General features: G+C 41.2%; 1 protein-coding gene across 1 annotated transcript; it reads left to right on the top strand.

Moving 5' to 3' along the window:
• Window positions 1-8,491: 8,491 nt before the first annotated feature.
• Window positions 8,492-14,254, top strand: cabp5a (calcium binding protein 5a). Its single transcript, XM_055919391.1, has 7 exons — window positions 8,492-8,692; window positions 9,574-9,623; window positions 10,980-11,010; window positions 11,406-11,549; window positions 11,874-11,983; window positions 13,177-13,324; window positions 13,640-14,254. Exons 2-7 carry the CDS (start codon window positions 9,576-9,578, stop codon window positions 13,666-13,668), a joined length of 510 nt encoding a protein of 169 aa, XP_055775366.1. The 5' UTR covers window positions 8,492-8,692; window positions 9,574-9,575; the 3' UTR covers window positions 13,669-14,254.
• Window positions 14,255-24,522: the final 10,268 nt, after the last annotated feature.

Below are 24,522 nucleotides of genomic sequence, written 5' to 3'. Positions count from 1 at the left end.
TAAGAGTAATATATATGCCAATTATTTGATGGTCCAACCGCATTCTGTTCTAATCAACACTTTTTTTTACTTTTGGTGCCAGCGAGAATGACATAAGAAAGTAATCAAGACGTTAATATAAATTAATAAATGTGGTAGTCATAAACTGTTCCATAAACAATGGCTGGTAATTTATATTAGTCATCTCTTTTGATAAGTGACAGAGATTATAGGACGATCGTCAGTCACACTGAGATCAAACTAAAAGCATTAGTTGCGTATTAGATAAGTATACAATACTCTATCCTGCTTCATTGTCACTCATGCACACACACGTTCACAGTCTATCCTTTGCTCTCATAATCCACTCAACGTAATCTCTGTTGTGCAATATTAAAGTCAAAATACCACAACACAATGTAAATACAAGGAGAAAATGCTTATACCGTTCAATATTGTGTACTCAATTCTGTTTCTCTGTTTCTCTTCTTGTAGACCATCTAACTGAATTATTTTCACATCTGAAACCATGATCTCCAGGTCTAAGCAGCATGTTGGTATAGAAAACCGTACTATGTCAATCTGCTGCAGCCTGCAATTATTCATATTTCACAATTAACTATGTATACGTTATGAAGGTGTAATAATTAAATTACATTCATTCAATTCAACTCAATTTAATGCAATTCAATTCAATTTTATTAATCCCACAGGGGGCAATTAAGAAAGGCAAGTCCGTTTTTCAAATATCAAACCGACACAAAACCCGCAACATAAAAAATACAGTATACACTAGACGTCACTTTCCCCAATACAATACATCACCCCATACCATAAAAAATACAAAACACATAAATACACAATACAATAGGCTTACAGATTTAATTGTGTAGTGCAAATGTTCTAAAGTTCTATTGATGTGACAATGTTTTCATGCTTTTAAATGTTTTAAGGACCCTGTATTTAAGAGTTACTACAGACGTGGGGGCGGCAGGTAGCCTAGTGATTAGAGCGTGGGCCAGTAACCGAAAGGTTGCTAGATCAAATCCCAGAGCTGTTGTTCTGCCCCTGAGCAGGGCAGTTAACCCACTGTTCCTAGGCTGTCATTGTAAATAAGAATTTGTTCTTAACTGACTTGCCTAGTTAAATAAAAATGCGTAGACTGTATGAATTCATTATTATCATCATGATCAGCTTTTAATCGCCTAACATAATAAAATCATCACACCATTTACATTTCTAAAACCTTCAGACTGCAGATAACATGTTGCTAAATCTAAAAACACCCAAACAAACAATGACATCACTAGATTATCCATTTTCTTATTTATTTTCCCAGACTCATCCAAAATGTTTGATCTTTATCTGTACTTTGGTTCTTCATCCTTTGCAATTGGAATTTGACCATATTTTAGATTATTCTGTCACACCATGCCACCCTGTCCCCACTAGTCTCTCTAGACAGACATGTTCCCACAATGTTAGTCCTGTCTGGGATTTCTGCGACTATGTCTCCCCCTCTCTCTTTGAAGGGGCAATCTGGGATTGGTACATCCAATGTGGGACTCTTAAAACAAATGCCATTGATTCTTGAAGAATATAACTTATACATGCCTCATGAGCTTAGTTCAACTGTCTTTCCCCAACTGAACCCCAAACACTGTATATAAGCCTGTTTTACTCCATTGTTTGTGAACAATGTAATTGTAAACAAACACTGTATGGCTTCAAAATATGGTGAAAACTATCAATTTCCGTTCTTGCATCCATAGCTCTGTCTGTTCATTTGAGATTGGTTAAATTTCTCCAGCCCCGTCCATTAGCTGTTTACCCCTATTTTGTTGTTGTTTGAATCGCAAATCAAACTCTGACAGCTGCCCAGCTTGACTTGAAATCCATCTATCCCTCTCAAAACCTTCCATTTATTTCACCTCCATATCTTTCCCTCTGTCCATCTCCACATGCTTACAAATATCTGTGCATGAGAATAGAGAATTAGTTGTCTAATATAGATGCGTTTACTAAAGAAGCTGAAAATAAAACTGGTCTTTTTTCATTTAACCAGGCATGTCCGTTAAGAACAAATTCTTATTTATAATGACGGCCTACCCCGGCCAAACCCTAACACCGGGTCAATTATGCGACTCCCTATGGGACTCACAATCACGGCTGGTTGTGATACAGCCTGGAATCGAACCAGGGTCTGTAGTGACACCTCTAGCACTGAGATGCAGTGTCTTAGACCGCTGAGGCACTCGGGAGCCCAAAACATATCTCGGCTTCTTGTATAGAAATACAGTAGGTTGTGCCTCTTGCTTAAGAGTAGAAAGCAGATCATTCAGTCGACATTCCTTCCGGTCCTAGACTGTGGCGACATCATCAACATGAATGTAGCTGCCACATCATTAAAACCGCTAGACGCAACTTTCCACAGCGCAGTCTGTTTATTTACTCTTGAAATTCCTTCTGTCACTACAGATATAGGTAAATCGGCTTTAAGTTTCCTCTCACCTCACTTATGGAACAAGCTTCAGAATACCCTACAGTTGAGCACATTGGTGCTTTTCGGGCAATTCAGATTGTTGGTAGAGGACTTCTTAACGGAGGAATATGGTTGTTTTTTATAATTGTGGGTTTTGTATTTGCTTGGTCTTGTCATTCAGGGCTCCCTTGGAAAGTAAACCTTGGTCTCATCGGGACACCCCCTGCCTAAAAAGGTTCAATTAAATCAAATCAAAACATGCCGTACTCTTCACTCTTTTTCCTCCTCCCTCTCTACCCCACATCCCCCATTCCCTCCTCTCCCCCCATTACCTCTCTCAGCTAACTCAGCCTTACGTAACCTCAGCCGCTGCCCCAGCGGCGCAATAACCAAAATTATAATGAAATCTGTATAAGTTCCTGTCGGGCTAAAGCCGTGGATTAAATCTCTTATGCAAACAGATTTTTGATGATTTTACATAACAGCTTGAGACAGGCAGAGGGGAAAGGGTCAGGACAGTGGACACAGTCACACACACACACACACACAGTCAGGACCCCGGTCCACTGATATGCTATTATGCTCTTCAAGTTACAATGTTTTGTAACTTGTATCCTATGGAGAAAATAGTTTATTCCTATAGTTACATATGTATGTAAACAATATCCGTTGAGCTTATCACACACTACAGTATATTTTTTATTTCACCTTTATTTAACCAGGAAGGCTAGTTGAGAACAAGTTCTCATTTACAACTGCGACCTGGCCAAGATACAGCAAAGCAGTGTGACACAAACAACAACACAGAGTTACACATGGAATAAACAAGCGTATAGTCAATAACACAATAGAAAAAAATGAAAGTCTATATACAGTGCAAATGGCATGAGGAGGTAAGGCAATAAATAGGCCATAGTAGCGAAGTAATTACAATTTAGCAGATTAACACTGGAGTGATAGGTGAGCAGATGATGCTGTGCAAGTAGTGATACTGGTGTGCAAAAGAGCAGAAAAGTAAATAAAAACAATATGGGGATGAGGTAGGTAGATTGGGTGGGCTATTTACAGATGGACTATATACAGCTGCAGGGATCGGTTAGCTGCCCAGATAGCTGATGTTTAAAGTTAGTGAGGGAAATGTAAGTCTCCAGCTTCAGCGATTTTTGCAAATCGTTCCAGTCACTTGCAGCAGAGAACTGGAAAGAGAGGCGGCCAAAGGAGGTGTTGGCTTTGGAGATGACCAGTGAGATATACCTGCTGATGCGCATGCTACGGTTGGGTGTTTTTATCGTTTCCAGTGAGCTGAGGCGGAGCTTTACCTAGCATAGACTTATAGATGACCTGCAGCCAGTGGGTCTGGCGACGGATATGTAGCGAGGGCCAGCCGACTAGAGCATACAGGTCGTTTAGCATGACTGACCAGGTTTAGCAGCTCTTTCAGAGCATCTATTATCTGGATTTGGGTGAAGGAGAAGCTGGGGAGGCTCGGGCAAGTAGCTGCAGGGGGGGGGGGGGGGGGCGGCGGAGCTATTGGTCGGGGTTGGGGTAGCCAGGAGGAAAGCATGGCCAGCCGTAGAGAAATGCTTATTGAAATTTTCGATTATCATGGATTTATCGGTGGTGACCGTGTAACCTAGCCTCAGTGCAGTGGGCAGCTGGGAGGAGGTGCTCTTGTTTTCCATGGACTTTACAGTGTCCCAAAACCTTTTGGAGTTAGAGCTACAGGATGCAAATTTTTGTCACAATACAGAGGCGGATGCAAGATGCAAGCAACGATGGTTTAATGAAAATAGTTTACAGTATCCACAGGACAGACAGAATATACTCAGACAGAATCCAACCCAGGGCCTAGGGCACATCCTCTGATGATAGCGTGCTGAGAAATCCAAGGGAGTGAGTCCGGCTGGGTAGGAAGGAGCACAGCAGATAATCCCCACAAGGGCTGAGAGAGAATGAGCACTGACACACGACACAACCTCAGGGAAGAAACAACGATCTGACAACAAGAAACACAGGTTACAGAACATATAAAGGGGAAGATAATTAATTCCAGCTGGCGCAGACAATCAGGCCAAGATTGGGAACCACGCCCACAAACACAGGAGAGAGAGAGAGAGAGAGAGCGAGAGAGAGAGAGAGAGAGAGAGAGAGAGAGAGAGAGAAAAGAGAGAGTGAGGCAGTGGATTCATGAACCGTGACAATTTTGGTTTGAAAAAGCTAGCCTTTGCTTTCCTGACTGACTGCGTGTATTGGCTCCTGACTTCCCTGAACAGTTGCATATACTATTGCATAGACTATTCAATGCTATTGCAATCCACCACAGGATGTTTTTGGGCTGGTCAAGAGCAGTCAGGTCTGGAGTGAACCAAGGGCTATATCTGTTCTTAGTTCTACATTTTTTGAAAGGGGCATGCTTATATAAGATGGTGAGGGAATTACTTTTAAAGAATGACCAGGCATCCTCGACTGACGGGATGAGGTCAATATCCTTCCAGGATACCCGGGCCAGGTCGAATAGAAAGGCCTGCTCGCAGAAGTGTTTTAGGGAGCATTTGACAGTGATGAGGGGTGGTCATTTGACCGCGGACCCATAGTGGATGCAGGCAATGAGGGAGTGATCGCTGAAATCCTGATTGAAAACAGCAGAGGTGTATTTGGAGTACAAGTTGGTCAGGATAATATCTATGAGGGTGCCTATGTTTACGAATTTAGGGTTGTACCTGGTGGGTTCCTTGATAATTTGTGTGAGATTGAGGGCATCTATCTTAGATTGTAGGACTGCTGGGGTGTTAAGCATATCCCAGTTTCGGTCACCTAACAGAATGAACTCTGAAGATTGATGAGGGGCAATCAATTCACATATGGTGTTCAGGGCACAGCTGGGAGCTGAGGGGGGTCTATAACAGGCGGCAACAGTGATAGACTTATTTCATATGATGTCTATGGGTCTTTCCATAAATATTAGGGCCAATGTGTGACATTAGGATGGTTTAAAATAAAAAATGATTTTCATGCAGTTCCACGTGTACTTAGAGGAATATATGAAAGTGAATATATTCAAATTAGCCCATAACTCTACCTATACAACAACATAGGCCTAGGACTAAACATCCTTTAACTTTAAGCAGGGTTCATAAAGACATTGGCAAGTCAAATTCAAGGACATTCAGGGACTTTTTCAAGCACTTCATTGTAATTTCCATGGACTGCAACGTTATACAATTGAATAATTTATATAATTGTACATATAAAAGGCCTGCTCGGTCCTCCTTTTCCTGTAGTTCACAATCATCTCCTTTGTCTTGATCACATTGAGGGAGAGGTTGTTGTCCTTGCACCACACGGTCAGGTCTCTGACCTCCTCCCTATAGGCTGTCTCATCGTTGTCTGTGATCAGGCCTACCACTGTTGTGTCATCGGCAAACTTAATGATGGTGTTGGAGTTGTGCCTGGCCGTGCAGTCATGAGTGAACAGGGAGTACAGGTGGGGACTGAGGACGCACCCCTGGGGATCCCCGTGTTGAGGATCAGCGTGGCGGATGTGTTTTTACCTACCCTTTCCCCCTGGGGGCGGCCCATCAGGAAGTCCAGGATCCAGTTGCAGAGGGAGCTGTTTAGTCCCAGGGTCCTTAGCTTAGTGATGAGCTTTGAGGGCACTATGGTGTTGAACGCTGAGCTGTAGTCAATGAATAGCATTCTCACATAGGTGTTCCTTTGTCCAGGTGTGAAAGGGCAGTGTGGAGTGCAATAGAGATTGCATCATCTGTGGATCTGTTGGGGTGGTATGCAAATTGGAGTGGGTCTAGGGTCTCTCGGATAATGGTGTTGATGTGAGCCATGACCAGACTTTCAAAGCATTTCATGGCTACAGACGTGAGTGCTACGGGTTGGTAGTCATTTAGGCAGGTTACCTTAGTGTTTTTGGGCACAGGGACTATGGTGGTCTGCTTGAAACATGTTGGCATAACAGACTCAAACAGGGAGAGGTTGAAAATGTCAGTGAAGACACTTGCCAGATGGTCAGCACATTCTCGGAGTACACGTCCTGGTAATCCGTCTGGCCCTGCGGCCTTGTGAATGTTGACCTGTTTTACAGTCTTACTTGGGTGCGGAGAGCGTGATGACACAGTCGTCCGGAACAGCTGATTCTCTCATGCGTGTTTCAGTGTTACTTGCCCTGAATCGAGCATAGAAGTTATTTAGCTCGTCTGGAAGGCTCGTATCACTGGACAGCTCTCGGCTGTGCTTCCCTTTGTAGTCTGTAATAGTTTGCAAGTCCTGCCAGATTTGACGAGCGTCAGAGCCGGTTTAGTACGATTCGATCTTAGTCCTGTGTTGACGCTTTGCTTAATGAAATGTTAAGAAGTTACACTGCATTTCTGAGCTGTCTATACAAAACACTGTCCAACAGATAGATCCAGGATTCTTACAGGGTTCAAGTTCAATGTCTAATTTAATTGATTAATTAATGCTTAATTTATGATATAATAACAACTTACACTGCCATAAATGCAAGGACAGAAAAGTAATTTTGGACAAATCCCTCAAGACACCAACCATGTCCATGATAAAGGGTAAACATAGGTTTTAAATCAACTTATCAATTGTATTGAATATAGCTACGATCCCCCTTATATCTTCATAGAATGACATGAAAAAAATTGGCTGATTATTATCAGTGATTTATCAACAGCTGTAACAAGTTGTCCAGTGTAGGAAATCCTCACTGGTACCCTAGTTTATAATAAGACCCATATCAGTTGTAATCATTTAGCGGTTCTGAATCTGATACTTCCGGTTCTTAATCCATGTAGGTTACCTATAACAATAATAGAAGGAATAAAAAATAGTGGTTAAAAAGTGGAATGTTTTCAATATATACAATTGTGCAGAATATACTGCACATATTTTTACATTGCTCTCTTGATCTGTCTCTCACTTCTATGAAGTCGACATACGTGTTAATCATTATGTGTATTGTCGCTACAAGTTGATGTTCTAAATCCAATCCTCAAATCCCCTTTCCATTGATGCCTCTGTAAACATAGGTAGGATTACTGTCACGCCCTGACCGTAGATTGCTTTGTATGTTTCTATTTTTAGTTTGGTCAGGGTGGGATGTGGGTGGGTATTCTATGTTGTAGGTCTAGGTTTTCTATTTCTATGTGTTTGGCCTGGTATGGTTCTCAATCAGAGGCAGCTGTCTATCGTTGTATCTGATTGAGAGCCATACTTAGGTAGCCTGTTTTCCCACCTTTGTTTGTGGGTGGTTATTTTCTGGTTAGTGTTGTTGCACCTGTCAGAACTGTTCGTTGGTCGTTTTGTTGTTTTTGTTCGTGTATTCATCTTGATTAAAAGTATTATGGATACGTACCACGCTGCACTTTGGTCCTCTTCTCTTTCTCCAGACGACAATCGTTACAATTACACAAAGTCTGAGGCACAACTCCACTTTACTAATGCACATTAAACATGATAATCGAACATGCAACAACAGCACCCTATGATAAAATAATGGGTATCGAGAGCATTGAGGTAATCATTGAGCTAAAACAACATTTAGATAGTGATATGAATTAAAGAAAACTTTGCAAATAGTGCAGAATTTTATGAATGCATAAGAGCAAATGAGAACAAGTAATTGTATCCACAGTTGTATCTAATATGTGTGCACCACTATACTTGTATTATGTTCCTCCTCCGCCAGTCTATGTATACAGCCACCTTCTTTTATGAATATTTGTTGAATGATAATGATATCATTGAAATGTCACCACCCCCCCTAATTTATGAATTATATGTTGTAGTGCAAATTTCTGCTTGAAAATGAATAAAAAAATATAAATGTATCTAATGTAAATGAATTGTATTTATACATTTGTTGTACTGTGAGTTGTTTAATTTTGTGACATAGGGGCAGAGTTTACTAATGGGACAACCGATTCGATCATCCGTGACCAGCCTTCCAAACCCTCCCCCATCCCCCTCCTGTCACTCATATAACCCCTCCATCCTAAATGCAACCTCAGACACACCACACCTTCTCACCATCCTCACAGGATTCAAGAGTGTCGGTCAGTCAGACAGAGAGGCAGGGCAGACTGCTGAAAGAGGGAGTGGACACATATAGAGCAGAGGGAAAACGAGGAGAAGAGAGAAAGAGGGCTATCCACTCATCTCCGACAGTAGGGATATTGATGCACATACTTGAGTGAAGAGGAAAATAAAACGGTAAGTGAATATACACCATTCTGTTTTGTTTACAAAATAGCAACATTTGCAGATAAACATCATGACGATAATGCCTGCATTAATTTACTGTGTGACAGTCATAGATGCTGTATGGGGATTAAAAAGCCTACAATGGAAATGGAATGGAAACTACAATGGATTTTCACCATGCATATAGTTTTAGTATCAATACATACTATCGCAAATGTTTTATTTATAAACAACACGCACTCTTCTCCAGAGTGACTTGCTAGGGTTAAGCGCCTTGCTCATGGGCATATCGACAGATTTTCACCTAGTCGGCTCGGTGATTCGAACCAGCAACCTTACGGTTTTACTGGCCCAACACCGTTGACCGCTAGGCTACCTGCCGCTATACTGTTAGGTTACCTGCCCCACACGCACACGCACACACACACACACACACACACACACACACACACACACACTACAAAACTTGCCTTTTGTGAACTAACACCCGCACTTGACCCCCCCCCCCCCTACTAGCACTGACTTTGCTACTTTACTGAGGAAAAATGTTCTTACTATTACTGAGATGTGTGGTTGTCGCACCTAGCTATCTTAAGATGAATGCACTAACTGTAAGTCGCTCTGGATAAGAGCGTCTGCTAAATGACTCAAATGTAAATGTAAAGTACAAACACTCAAAGTACAAGCATGTACTTTAAATATGAACATATATAAATATTAAATCCTGTAGATCACAAAAACAGGCTAGTCAGTGCAGACTAATCCCCCCCCCCCCCCCCCCCCCCAGTGATGCCAAATACAGAAGAGTAGAGTACAATAAAGTAAAATACACTTAATTAAAGAAAGACAAGGGACCTTTGCTAATCTTTGCCTGTTTCCCTATCTAACAGACATGAGTTTAGGAGCAGCATGCGTCTTCCTGAGGGGAGGGAAGCATATTGTAAGTTTTATTCTTCTTATTTTATATTTTATTCTAAAATATGCTGTATGTGTGGAAGTGCTGGCAAACTAATATGATATGTTGAGTGGATTGTGAAAAAAAATATTATAGAGAGAGAGAGAGACATATTTATGTTTATTTTTTCCGCTTTTGTACTTGAACTATTTGCACATCGTTACAACACTGTATACAGCCATAATATGACATTCAAAATGTCTCCATTCCTTTGTAACTTTTGTGAGTGTAATGTTTACTGTTCATTTTTTATTGTTTATTTCACTTCTGTTTATTATCTATTTCACTTGCTTTGCCGGTAAAGCCCTTTGAATTGAATTTAATTGAGAGAGAGTGAGAGAAAGAGAGAAAGATGGGCATTATCTCTCTACCTGCTAGCAGTGTTGGGGAAGCTACTTTGAAAATATAGTTTACTAAGCTACCAATTTATTCACATTGGAAGAAGTTATGCTACACTAGAGCTACCCTTAAGAAAATGTAGTTTACTTAACTAAAGTTACTTTGATAAAGTCATTCATTACATTTATAAAAAAAAAAAACACACATACACACACACACACAAAAGCTTAAGGATAACTTTAGTATAGCTTAACTTATTCTAATGTGAATAGACTACAATTTGCAAGGACAGATCACGTTCACAGCCATATGCTACCAGATTGAGCAATTTAGCATATTTAACTTTTTTTTTTAAATTCAAGTGACAATTTTCGGTCTGATGCCGAAAAAGAAAATAAAGTATTGCCTACATCACCTATTTTTTTATATTTTTTTTGCAAAAAAATGTAGTTCCTGTAGTTAGCAACACCACTGCATGGCAAAAAAAGTAATTAACCAGATTTGAATTTAGTTCAACTACCACCAAGCTACTGCAGATAATGTAGTTAAATTACTAGCTGAACTACATGTGGTTCACTACTCCGCAAATATTGCCTGCTAGATGGGCATTATCTTCATATATGGGCATTATCTTCATATATGGGTAGCTGCCATGCACATGCACTCTGACCTCTCTAAATATCTGGGCATAATCTAATTTCAGTTTGTATAATTTTAAATCAAAATGTTGGGTGCAATAGGGAAAGGATGCTTTTCATGTGTGAGCGTGCACGTGTGTGTGTGTGTGTGTGTGTGGCGCGTGTCTGTGAGAGAGAGTCGTAAAATATTAGGTGTTGTGTTACAGAGAAATATTTATTTGCATTATCATGCATCAAATGAAAAGCACACTTTATGGTAAGATGTTAAATTGAAGTATTCTTCATGCAAATTACTATACCATCTGTCTAAGCAGACATTCTATCAAATCCGACATAAATTTACTCTGGTAAATACTGTTTGCAGGACAGAGAGCTGGCCGATGACGAAATTGAAGGTAAAAGAAAATTGTGTCAGCGTCATCTCACTCTTTCCATTTGTCCTCCATTCCATTTGGTCAATGTAACAGGGTTTCTAAGTTATATTAGTAACTTTTTACAACCAATTTCTAAATAATGCTCAATGTTGGTTGATTTATGATAAAATGGAAAATACTTTTTTATAAGATTATCCTTACAGTAAATTTAAAATGTCCATCTACCAATTACATTTAATTTATCATGTATCTTGAAGAAAACTCAAAAAACAGTCTTCATCTCATTATAGACGTACCCTCTGAAGCAAATGAAAATACAGAGAAGGAAATGTTCCAACTTCCCCAAGAGGATGCCTTGACTCTTGGTCTCTCACAGTATCTTTTTAGACTGATAAGTTGTTCCTACTGTCTCGCAGAGCTACGCGAGGCGTTTACTGAGTTCGACAAGGACAAGGACGGGCTGATCAGCTGCAAGGACCTGGGCAACCTGATGAGGACAATGGGCTACATGCCCACTGAGATGGAGCTGATCGAGCTGAGCCAGAACATCAACATGAACCGTGAGTCATTCGAAAATTCCCTGTTGAAAATTCAAGAAACTTTCCCAGGTTCTAGAAAATTCCCAGGTTTCAGAAATCCCGGTTGCAGGAATGAGGAGGGAATAAGCAGGGAGGGAATTCTCCAACTGGGGATCCTCCAATCAGGATTTCAGAAAAATCTGGGACCTTTAGGAAAGTTGCAGGAATTTTGCAACCCTAGTAGTAATTCAGATAAATATACAATACTGAAGAGGACCACAGTACCAGAATAGCAGTCATAACTAGAGCAATTTAAGGTTAGTGGAACTCTCGTTATAATTGTTTAAATCTCTTCCAATTTCCTAGTTGGTGGGAGAGTAGACTTTGAGGACTTTGTTGAGCTGATGGCCCCAAAGCTGCTGGCTGAGACTGCTGGGATGATCGGCGTGAAAGAACTGAAGGACGCTTTCAAAGAGGTGAGAGAGAGAAGTCATCCAAGTTCCCAGAATAACCCATCTGAAATGGTCAGGGAATTGTGCAAAGACAACCAACATGATACCCTAACAAAAACAACTTTCCTGATGCTCTCCCTATTCAACCATATCCAGTGGTGTAAGGTACTTAAGTAAAAATACTTAAGTTGTTTTTGGGGGGTATCTGTACTTTACTATTTCTATTTTTGACAACGTTTACTCCACTACATTCCTAAAATAATTAATGTACTTTTTACTGCATACATTTTCCCTGACACCCAAAAGTACTCGTTACATTTCTAATGATTAGCAGGACAGGGAAATTGTTTTGTCTGATTTGCTTAATATAATGAACATGAAATGATTTATACTTTTACTTTGACTTCTGATACTTAAGAATATTTTAGCAATTACATTTAGCAATTACAGTATATTTACAACCAAATACTTTTACTCAAGTAATATTTTACTGTGTGACCTTCACTTTTACTGGAGTGTCACGCTGGCGTAAAAGATAAGGGTGGCAGACACAGGAATGCTTAATAGTAAAAAAAAAAATTAAACCCAAATTACGGCGTGCGGTGTAAAGGCACTGGGACGAAGACCAAACAAACACGTAACAAAAACACAGGGTTGAAACCCAAACAAAAGAGCGAGGAGTACCCCCCCAAAAAATACTTTTACTCAAATATGACATTTGGGTATTTTTTCCACCACTGACCATAGAAAATCAAAATGTTATTTGTCACATGTTGTGTAAACAACAGGCGTAGACTAATAGTGAAACGCTTACTAACAGGTTATTTTCCATCAATGCAGAGTTAAAGATAAAGATTTTAAAATCTCAAATAAAAAGAGAAATAGTGACACGAGGAACAAATACATAGTGAATAACGAATAACAATAAATGAGTCCAGTGTGCGTGCATAGAGTCAGTGCAAGAGATTTAGTTCAATATCACCTTATCAAGACCATAATCCTACTCAGAACCACTTTTTTCTAGTTTTGTTATGATTTTGTATGATGGTAAGACTTTGTACATTCATACCATTCTCTTAACCAGGGTTTGGATCAATATTGTTTCAATTAGTCTGACTCAGTTTCATTGGAATTGTACTCTTCGCTACCCTCCGTTTAATAATATAATCTTTCTGGTTGATTATGCAAACTCAAATCCTTGCCCCCTCTCTGGTTAGTTTGACGCGGACGGAGATGGAGAGATCACAACAGAGGAGTTACGAAACGCCATGACCAAGCTGATGGGGGAGCACATGTCTCGAAGAGAGATTGACGCTGTGGTACGAGAGGCTGACAACAACGGGGACGGGACAGTAGACTTTGAAGGTAAGGAGAATTGACAACGGTCATCTAAACAACAACAAATAACATAGTCTGACGCTACAACACTGTAGACACAAACAGCAGTAACACAGACGTCAACAATGGCAGCATAGACAAAACAACATAGATGACAAAAAGACACAGCACCAATACACATTGACATTGTTGTTGTTGACCATTGAATCCTACTGTGGGGAATGAGGAGCTATTTGCAGAATATAAGTGATAGAGATGTATGTATTAATTCATGAACTGTATTTATGTTTTGTACTGTATGTTTGTGTAGTATCTTACGTTCTCCTTTTTTCTCTCCCACAGAGTTTGTTAGAATGATGTCACGCCAGTGAGGAGTACTTCTTGGAAAAATAATTATTTCTCTCACACACACGTTTGTATTACTATCCTTGTGGGGATCAAACAATTGATTCCCATTAAAATCCTATTTTCCCTAACCCCTAACCCTAAGCCTAAAATAGCCTTTTTCCTTGTTGGGACCGGCGAAATGTCCCCACAACCAAAACCAAACACACCTGCCGCTATACTGTTAGGTTACCTGCCACACACACACACACACACACACACACACACACACACACACACACACACACACACACACACACACACACACACACACACACACACACACACACACACACACACAAACACACATACACACACACACACACACACACACACACAGGGCAGCAATTGATACACAGCCACACATTAACAGAAAGAGAGAATGTCTATGCAATCTTCAGGATGCTTTTATGCAATTTGAAAAATGATATTAATACAATTATTTTATTAACACACACATAATACAATAAAACTATATAATACAATAATTAATAACATGACCACAAAGTATACGTTTTTTTTTCAAGCACATACATTGTTTAATGTAATTTGTATATATATGGGAAATTATGCAATGCTATTTATCTAGCTTGTGTTTTGTTTTGTTTTTGAAGGTATTCTACAATAAATTATTCTGAAAAAAATACTTTGGTTATGTTAACCCTATGTGAAATGAGCATTAACACACCATTCTGAATCAAATTTTGGTTGAACAATCACCCGTCATCAATGTCCATGCATATGATATTTGGCAGACATGATCAAACATATGATCTTGCAAATATCTCTACACTAATGGGGCATTCACATGTTCGTCGGATGATTGAAACTTCCCAATAAGGAGGTCATAAGTCCAACATGTTTGTGTTCAAGTACTTTTAAGTCAGAACAATTGTTCAACCAATAAGATTTTAGCTAGCTAGATAATAAAGTTATCTAGCTTGCTTATCATTGACAATATGGTCAAACTAGCTACATTATTCACCTTTACATATTTGTAATTGTCAAAAACTAATTTGTGGTAATCTTTTAGTTGAAAAAGTGAAAAGCCAGTGGTGAAACATCACAACTTGGTTAATAAAAATTTTCTCTGAGTTTCCCACTTGTAATTATGATCAGGAGGGTGATTCAAGTGAAATTTCCCAGTCGGAACTACGAACTTCAGATAACTCTGATATCAAATCAAATGTATTTATATAGCCCTTCGTACATCAGCTGATATCTCAAAGTGCTGTACAGAAACCCAGCCTAAAACCCCAAACAGCAAGCAATGCAGGTGTAGAAGCACGGTGGCTAGGAAAAACTCCGTAGAAAGGCCAAAACCTAGGAAGAAACCTAGAGAGGAAACAGGCTATGAGGGGTGGCCAGTCCTCTTCTGGCTGTGCCGGGTGGAGATTATAACAGCACATGGCCAAGATGTTCAAATATTCATAAATTACCAGCATGGTCAAATAATAATAATCACAGTAGTTGTCGAGGGTGCAGCAAGTCAGCACCTCAGGAGTAAATGTCAGTTGGCTTTTCATAGCCGATCATTAAGAGTATCTCTACCGCTCCTGCGGTCTCTAGAGAGTTGAAAACAGCAAGTCTGGGACAGGTAGCACATCCGGTGAACAGGTCAGGGTTCCATAGCCGCAGGCAGAACAGTTGAAACTGGAGCAGCAGCACGGCCAGGTGGACTGGGGACAGCAAGGAGTCATCATGCCAGGTAGTCCTGAGGCATGGTCCTAGGGCTCAGGTCCTCTGAGAGAGAGAAAGAAAGAGAGAAAGAGAGAATTAGAGAGAGCATACTTAAATTCACACAGGACACCGGATAAGACAGGAGAAGTACTCCAGATATAACAAACTGACCCTAGCCTACCGACACATAAACTACTGCAGCATAAATACTGGAGGCTGAGACAGGAGGGGTCAGGAGACACTGTGGCCCCATCCGATGATACCCCCGGACAGGGCCGAACAGGAAGGATATAACCCCACCCACTTTGCCAAAGCACAGCCCCCACACTACTAGCATGTGAACACACCATAAATCCAGACCCCTTATAGAGACGGTTAGAGGCAACTCAGTGTGAAATAAGAGTGACACCATCAATTTATGAATGGAGTCAGACAGAATTAACCCCTGTAAATAAACAACATGTCCACTAATCTGCATTTCTTTGAAAATCATCATAATCTCTGTAATCTGTGTAATGGAAGTTTGGTAGAGAACAGATGGTGGATAAAGAAAGATGGAGTGTGAAAGCTGGGGAGTAGAGTTACTTAACATAGCTGTCTTAATAAAGTGGCTACATGAGATAAGGGGGAAAAGTTCATGTAAAAGAGTGGAGAAAGTGATAAGGGGGAGAAAGGCAGATACGAAGGAAGGAAGATATGAAGAAAGAGAGAAAGAAGTAATTACACATACATAGCTATTCAATGCTACACTTATACACAAAATTAATCAGTCTAAATAAAATGTTTGTAACTGGTATCGACAGATCATCAATAGGTCTTTATATTCCAACAATCACACTAAGAATTAATTTATCCATCTACTATTGACCCAACATTACCATCATCACGATTCTATTATTTGAGTGCTGGCCCTTACGTTGATTTACATAATCGTAAAGCAAAGACTTCAAAGAAACTATACATTTTAGTGTGAAAAATATTTTTATGATGAGTAAGATATGACGATGAGTTTGCATAACGGAACACGTGGATACTATGGGTGCTTGGCTTGGGCAATGAAAAAGATAGGTCATTGTGATTACACTTTGGGATAAAAAGGTTCAGGATTTGATGTTGGTTGCATAGGGATAGGAAGGACGTTTGAAGGTTAGACGTTTTTTGTGTGACCAAAAGTGTACACCCTGGTGATTTAACAGAGCTCCTCTCATGCTATACAGTCTCAAAATGATGACATCGTGAGTCAATTGGTCAAAACATCGGATTTGGAGCTATTAAAAGCCGAAACACGGAACGTTTTCTTGAGCCAAAAAATCTGGCAGAGGAAAAAGTGCACTCTGAGTCCCTCCTTAAATTAAGAAGCTCTAACTTTGATTAAATTCTCACCCCCTCTTTTTTAGGGGAGAGTGGTGGGGATTTGTTTGTTAATCTGACCAGTAGCTTTCTAGTGTAGTAGAAGTAGAAGTGAGTTACATCATTTTCTACTTAGTCTCAGCACATTTGTTCGACTCATTAGAATCGGAAGCCAATATTTTTGAACAAGAAACATACTGCAGCACACTGACAGTGCTGACGTGGACATTGTGGGGAGTCCAAAATGGCACACTGTTTCCTATGTAGTGCACTACTTTTGACCAGTTGTGCACTACATTGGGAATAGGGTGCTGTTTTGGACGCCGACTTTTCTACAGAGGCCTGGTAGTGTAAGATGCGTGACAGACTGGGAAGGTTATCAGACCGGGTTGACAGCTGGGGCGCGATGGCTTAGAGCACCAATTAACAAAAGTGATGTTACACCCCCTGCAGAACACCGTTTAACTTATTTGCACATCTGTCAAACAGGGAATCTAGAGATTAAATACAGCTGTTTCGAAAGTGCATACACCGTAGGCCTCGTACTACAGTGTCAAATTGTGGATTCATACTGAGGTAGAAAATAATACACTTCTGTGATTTTAGTGGGATGAGATTTGAAAAGGGATTCACTCCTACAGCTGCGTCAGAATGTTGCTGCGCAGATTTTCTTCACAGTGTTGGGATGGATCCCTAGGAGTCCCTTGCAGGTGCACTATAACATTATATTATAACATGATATGAAATAAGTAGTTCCACTATACTTGCTTAATTGTAAAGTTTCATGATATTAACATTTGCAGGAGTGAGAGCGAGAGAGAGACAGAGAGAGAAATGTACATTTCAACTGGCATTTTTTGGCACATTTTAAAAAGTCAAAAACTTGATTTCCTGTGTTTGATATATATTTCCACCTTATGAGGTTGGAATAATAAAGGGAAATTGTGAAAATTATAATAATGCCCTTTAAAAGAGCTGTTTGAAAAGACCGCCTGAAATTTTTTGGCCTGCATGAGTTACTAGACCAATAACAAAGAAAGTTTCCAAACCTTTCTGCCAATAACAGCTACTTTTCACATTTCCCATCCCCAGTCAGACCACTCATAATTATTTGATTTTGAGATAAAAATGGCTGCATTGGCCCTTTAAGAATGAAATATCAAGCAATTACACAGCCAGATGACAAAGTCCATAATCCAAGTCCCTGATAGAAAAAAACAACAAAACTATAATACTGAACAAAATGTGGGATTAATCATTTAGGGGGGAGGGGGGAGATAAAAAATGACGTAATGCTGATGGCGTGAGCCCTCTAACATCCTGGGCAGGCTTCACTTTCATTAATCCAAATTAATCTTTCAGTCTTTCGCTCGCACTCTCTCTCTCTCTCTCACTCTCTCTCTCTCTCTCTCTCTCTCTCTCTCTCTCTCTCTCTCTCTCTCTCTCTCTCTCTCTCTCTCTCTCTCTCGCTCTCGCTCTCTCTCTCTTCTTGTGTCCCAAATGGCACCGTATTCCCTATATAATGCATCTCTATAATGCACTACCATTGGGACATAGATTTTCTATCTGCACCCTGTCAATTCCAGCATGCCTGGATGCAACCCTGGCTACAGTAGTTTATAGTGAGTCCATCCATGACAGTATTAACCCTTACGCTCTTAGGGTCTAATCTCCTGTATCCCTGAAGCCTCTCTCTTTCTCTCTGTCCCTTTCCGTGTGTCCGGATTAAATTCCCTTTAAACGACTCCATTTCCTGTTGATACTTCTGAGAACGGATCATCTGAGTTTTAAATTATTTTTTTTTACATATGACCATCCGTTCAGGGGTGCGCCTCTTCACTGTTGATGTAGAGACTGGTGTTTTGTGGGACTTGAGGCATCTGTTTCTCACTCTAGACATGGTTTCTGATAATGGGCCTCTGTACGCCTATGTAGATATTCCATTTCAAATCAGCCGTTTCCATCTACAATAGTCATTTACAACATTAACTTACTTACTTACTTACTTACTTTATTGTCCCCATGGGGAAATTTTGTTGCAGTGTCATGTACACATTTAAAGTGGCGTTAAATACAGAACAAGATTGACAATACAACTTTCAATAACAGTCACGCACCAATAAAAAAAATAAAAAAAATAATAATAATAGTAAGAAATAAGAAATAAAACATTTAAAACATTAAAAAATGTTAAAAACATTTAAATACAAAAAATTTAAAATTTAAAATTAAAAAAAAGAAGAAAAAAAAAAGAAGAAAATACAAACCTGCTGGCCTTACACGGTCAATGGGAACATTTGCCCGAGCTATTTAAGAGGGATATCACACCTGGCACAAATGATTGTCTCGTTCTATTTTTCCTGCTGAGGGGTGCCCTATACCTGCGCCCAGAGGGGAGTAATAATGTCTACACTGTATTTCTGATCAACTTAATGATATTTTAATGGACAATTTTTTTGTTCTTTCAAAAACAAGGACATTTCTAAGTGACCCCAAACTTTTGAACGGTAATGTATGTAAATTAGATATTTCTGTCTTTCATTTTGTCACGCGAGACTAGGTGGGTGAAGGAATCAGACGCAGATAGTTCCAATTGCGAAAAGTGCTCCTTTACTATAGCACACAAAAAATGAATAAGCCCAAACATATAGGGCGCAGCGAACAACTTGAATAACCCAAAAACACAGGGTGCCAAGTAATAGAAAAATAAATACACCTCTACCTAAAAACACACACACGTAACATAAAGACAATCCCGCACAAAACAAGGGCGGGTCTACCTACTACATATAGGGAAGCTCATTAACCGAAAACAGAAACACAGGTGAAACTAATAAGACACAACAAACAGACAAACGAAAAAGGGATCGGTGGCGGCTAGTAGGACGGTGACGACGACCGCCGAGCACCGCCCGAACAGGCAGGGGAGCCAACTTCGGCGGAAGTCGTGACACATTTTCAATACATTTGTAATTTTTGGGGGGGAAAAAAACAGTTTTCACTATGGGGTATTGTGTGTAGATGGGTGAGAGAGAAAAATCTATTTAATCCATTTTGAACTCAAGCTGTAACACAACTAAATGTGGAATAAGTCAAGGGGTATGAATACTTTTTGAAGGCACTGTATACACACTATATACTGTACACACTCAAACACACACTAACACTAACACTTTCACACAAAAACCACACACATTCACATACACTGCATGTGCACATACACACACAACACACACATGTATACCAACAACACACATACACACAGACACACACATACGCATACTGAAACAACACAAACACACATACACACACACTTTTACACTTATCATATGCTGCTGCTACTCTATTCTTAATTTTACTTGTATTATTATCTATCCTGAGTTAATAATTACATTTTGGATGGTGTATCAATAAACCCAGTCAGTTTATTTATGTCACGCCCTGACCTTAGTTATCTATGTTTTCTTTATTATTTTGGTTAGGTCAGGGTGTGACGAGGGTGGGTATGCTTGTTTTTGTATTGTCTAGGGGTTTTGGTATGTCTAGGTGTATATACTGTAGGTCTATGGTGGCCTGAATTGGTTCCCAATCAGAGGCAGCTGTTTATCGTTGTCTCTGATTGGGGATCATATTTAGGTTGCCATTTTCCCTTTTGGTTTTGTGGGTTCTTATTCTATGTTTAGTTGCCTGTCTGCACTAGCCATATTAGCTTCACGGTTCGTTTTGTTATTTTTGTTCAATGTTCATTCTTTAAATAAAGAAGAATATACGCTTACCACACTGCGCCTTGGTCTCATTCGTATGACGAACGTTACAGAAGAACCCACCAAAAAAGGACCAAGCAGAGTGAAAAGGAGGAGCAGCGTTTAATGGAGAAATGGACTTGGGAGGAGATACTGGATGGTAAAGGATCCTGGACGTGGGAGGAGATATTGGCAGGAGAGGATCGCCTACCATGGAGGCAGGTGGAGATGGCACGGGATGAACGGCGACGATATGAGGGGACACGTTTAGCACGGAAGCCCGAGAGTCAGCCCCAATAATGTTTTTTTTGGGGGGGGGGGGGGAGCACGAGGAGATTGGCTGAGTCAGGTTGGAGACCTGAGCCAACTCTTCGTGCTTACCGTGGGGAGCGTGTAACTGGTCAGGCACCGTGTTATGCAGAGATGCACACGATGTCGTGTTATGCAGAGATGCGCACGGTGTCTCCAGTTCACATTCTTAGCCCGGTGAGCTCTATTCCAGCTCCTCGCAGTTGTCTGGCTGGAATGGGCATCCAGCCAGGATGGATGGTGCCGCTCTCAGCGCTCCTGGTCTCCAGTATACCTCCTTGGAACAGGATATCCTGCGCCGGCTCTGCGTACTGTGTCTAAGGTGCGTCTGCACAGCCCAGTGTGTCCTGTGCTAGCGCCCCGCACTTGCCGGGCTCAAGTGAGCATCCAGCCAGGACGCATTGTGCCAGCTCTACGCTGCAGATCTCCAGTGCGCCTCCACAGTCCAGTGCGTCCTGTGCCTTCTCTCCGCACTCACCCTGAGGTGCGTGTCCTCAACCCGGTACCACCAGTTCTGGCACCACGCACCAGGCTTCCAGTGCGCCTCCAGTGTCCAGTACGTCCTGTTCCTGCCTCTCGCGCTCGCCCTGGGGTGCGTGTCCTCAGCCCGGTACCACCAGTCCCGGTACCATGCATCAGGCCTCCAGTGCGCTTCCACAGTCCAGTACGGCCTGTGCCTCTTCCCTGCACTCGCCCTGAGGTGCGTGTCCTCAACCCGGTGGTCATTTAGTAGCCTACCAAACTTGCTAATTGCCTGGTACTCAGCACTCTATTGTCCCTCTAATCACTCTGACATCAATGCAAATCTAATCAAAAATCTAATCAAACACTTTGAGGGCCCATGAGCTCATGTGGCGCAACATTTCTATAGGCTATGCAATTGCGTGAGAAAACAGAATGATGGCCTCTATTAAAAAGAGGAGGATCCCATCAGCTTTCTATAGGCTAGGCCTAATATATATATATATTTTTCTTTCCTAATATTAAGCACATTGCTCTGCCAGAACCTAGGATCAAGGGACACACTCAAGTGTTTTAGTACTATATCTCTTGACACAATGATGAAAATAATCATGGCCTCTAAACCTTCATGGTGCATACTGGACCCTATTCCAACTAAACTACTGAAAGCTGCTTCCTGTGCTTGGCCCTCCTATGTTGAACATAATAAACGTCTCTCTATCCACCGGATGTGTACCAAACTCACTAAAAGTGGCAGTAATAAAGCCTCTCTTGAAAAAGCCAAACCTTGACCCAGAAAATAATAAAAAACTATTGGCCTATATTGAATCTCCCATTCCTCTCAAACATTTTTGAAAAAGCTGTTGCGCAGCAACTCACTGCCTTCCTGAAGACAAACAATGTATACGAAACGCTTCGGTCTGGTTTTAGATCCCATCATAGCACTGAGACTGCACTTGTGAAGGTGGTAAATTACCTTTTAATGGCGTCGACTGACTCATATGGTGGATGGAGTAAAGAAATTCACTTCATCCATACTATTGTTCTTTGTAGAAGAGTCTCTCCCATCTCATGTAAAGTTAGGATTCATGAGATACCCTGTAAGAGCTTTTGTGCACATGCCCCTTCAGTGTCATAAATGCATGTGTCAGCAGATGGGAAGAGTATCATATGCCAGCTGAGGTGAAATGCTGCGAACATGTGCCCGAATTCCGTGAGTGCCCTGTTATTTAAAAATCTTTTTTTTACCCCTTTTTCTCCCAAATTTAGTTACAGTCTTGTCTCATCGCTGCAAAAGTCAAGAGCCTTGCGTCCTCCGAAACATGACCCAACCAAGCCGCATAGCTTCTTGACACAATGCCCGCTTAACCCAGAAACCAGCCACACCAATGTGTCAGAGGAAACCGCGTACACCTGGCAACCGTGTCAGCGTGCATGTGCCCTAACAGCAGTCGCTAGAGCGCAATGGGACAAGGACATCCCTGCCAGCCAAACCCTTCCCTAACCCGGCCATTTGTGTGCCGCCCTATGAGTCTCCCGGTCACGGCCGGCTGCAACAGAGCCTAGACTCGATCCAGGATCTCTAGTGGCACAGATAGCAACTGCGATGCAGTGCCTTAGACCACTGCGCCACTCGAGAGGACCGGAGTGCCCTGTTATGATGAAAGAGACAGAGCTGGCAAGAACAAGGGCTGTCCAGACACGCTCCTATCTGGAGGCGGCAAGAAGAGTGGAAGGAGCAAATAGCAGTGAGGAAACAATAGTATCACCAGTGAAGGTTTCTCACCAACTGAGGGATCATGATATTTTACATGTTAAAAGGGTGGACTTTGTATCATTTATTGCAATGGATATAAACTGTACAGCACAAGCAGAGAAGTTGGAGGAAATTGACATCATTGTGAGTGTAGCTGAACAATCTTGGGGTCTTCATCATTTCACAGCTGAGGCCTTGCAAGGAATCCATTCAAAAGACTGTTCCGCCCTCACAGGCCCCCGAGCCTGAGTAGGGATGTATTTTGGATTGGTCTGTGAATGAAGGAGTGGGATGGATTTGTTTGTGGATGTCTATTTTTGTATTTTACATTATGTAGTTTTCCCCCCTTTCTTTTCTCCCTTTCTCCCGCAGAGGCACCAGCAAGAAGACAATGGCAGAAGCGGACATGGAGCTGGAATCCTTTGGCGGTGGAAATGAAGAATGGACTTTTGTCCAAAGAAATATAAACATAAGCTAAATTGATGGGGGACAGGAAGCCGCCGGTGTTGATAATTCCCCATTGTATTTGGTAGGGGTAAGTTTTGTGGGAATATGTACGCCCGACATGGTGAACCCATTGAAGATATCCAAAGTGGTGGATAAAGCTTTGGGTAAAGAAAAATCGATGATAATCACGAGAAGTGGGCTTGTTCTTGTAACGTCTGCTTCCAACTCACACCCTCAAACACCTAGATCCCCTGAACGCAGCTCACTCTCCAGATCCCAATCACCTGATTTCTAATCACCTGTTCACACACCTGTTTGTCATTATCACACACTATTTAGTCCAGTTCTTTGCATCCCATCACTGTGAGGTATTGTTTGTTTTATGACACATGGCTTTCAAAGCGCTGGGTTTCCTGTGATTTACTCCTCCCGTGTATGATAGTTTTTGCCTACCTCCCTAATGACGCCTTTTGCCTATTCCCTGCCTGTACTTTAGCCTTTTGGATTTCTTGTTATCTACCTATTGCCTGATCTCCAGGACAACGTTACTAGCCTTTTCCCTGCCTGTACTGTTGCCCTTTTGAACCCTCTGTGTATGACCTTCTGCCTGCCCCTGGATCCAGCTACCTGCCTCCTCCTGTGGTCCTTTGCAATAAACACCTGCTGCGCCCTGCGCTTGAAACCAGCTCTCTGTCTCCCCTCGGGTTCATTACAGTTCTGATTTTGTGTGTGTCTGAGGAGCAGAAAAAACAGCTATTGGAACTCACTAAATTTGGAGCTGATGTGTCGTACTTTGAGATACGGAACAGGGCACCTATTGAAGGAGTAATTTCTCGAGTTTCGGAAGAGATTGATATTACGAAAGAAAATTCCTGGAGTGGTTGATGAATGCTGGATGAATCGTGTGAATAATGGAAAGATGGAGGGGAGTTTGTCAGTTGTGTTTTTTTTATGTGGAATCCCTCTTGACCCATGTGCAGCTGGGATATGTGTATTATCCTTTCAGAGCCATTATATCCAGGCATTGGCAGTGAAAGATAAGTACAGTGTTTGGACATGTAGAAAGTGTCTTGAGACAGAAGGAACCGAAATGT

The sequence above is a fragment of the Salvelinus fontinalis genome, chromosome 1 (genome assembly GCF_029448725.1).
Source record: "Salvelinus fontinalis isolate EN_2023a chromosome 1, ASM2944872v1, whole genome shotgun sequence".
In the NCBI taxonomy this organism is placed as follows: Eukaryota; Metazoa; Chordata; class Actinopteri; order Salmoniformes; family Salmonidae; genus Salvelinus; species Salvelinus fontinalis.
Note: the sequence above shows the minus strand (reverse complement) of the source record. Positions and strands in the feature narration are given on the sequence as shown.

What these genes read in the sequence shown, in the direction of transcription:
- cabp5a (XM_055919391.1), top strand. Translation starts at nt 9,576, where the DNA reads ATGAGTTTAGGAGCAGCATGCGTCTTCCTGAGGGGAGGGAAGCATATT. An exon ending in CCAGAACATCAACATGAACC is followed by an intron (nt 11,550 to 11,873) that starts GTGAGTCATTCG and finishes CCAATTTCCTAG; the next exon opens with TTGGTGGGAGAGTAGACTTT. An exon ending in CGGGACAGTAGACTTTGAAG is followed by an intron (nt 13,325 to 13,639) that starts GTAAGGAGAATT and finishes TCTCTCCCACAG; the next exon opens with AGTTTGTTAGAATGATGTCA.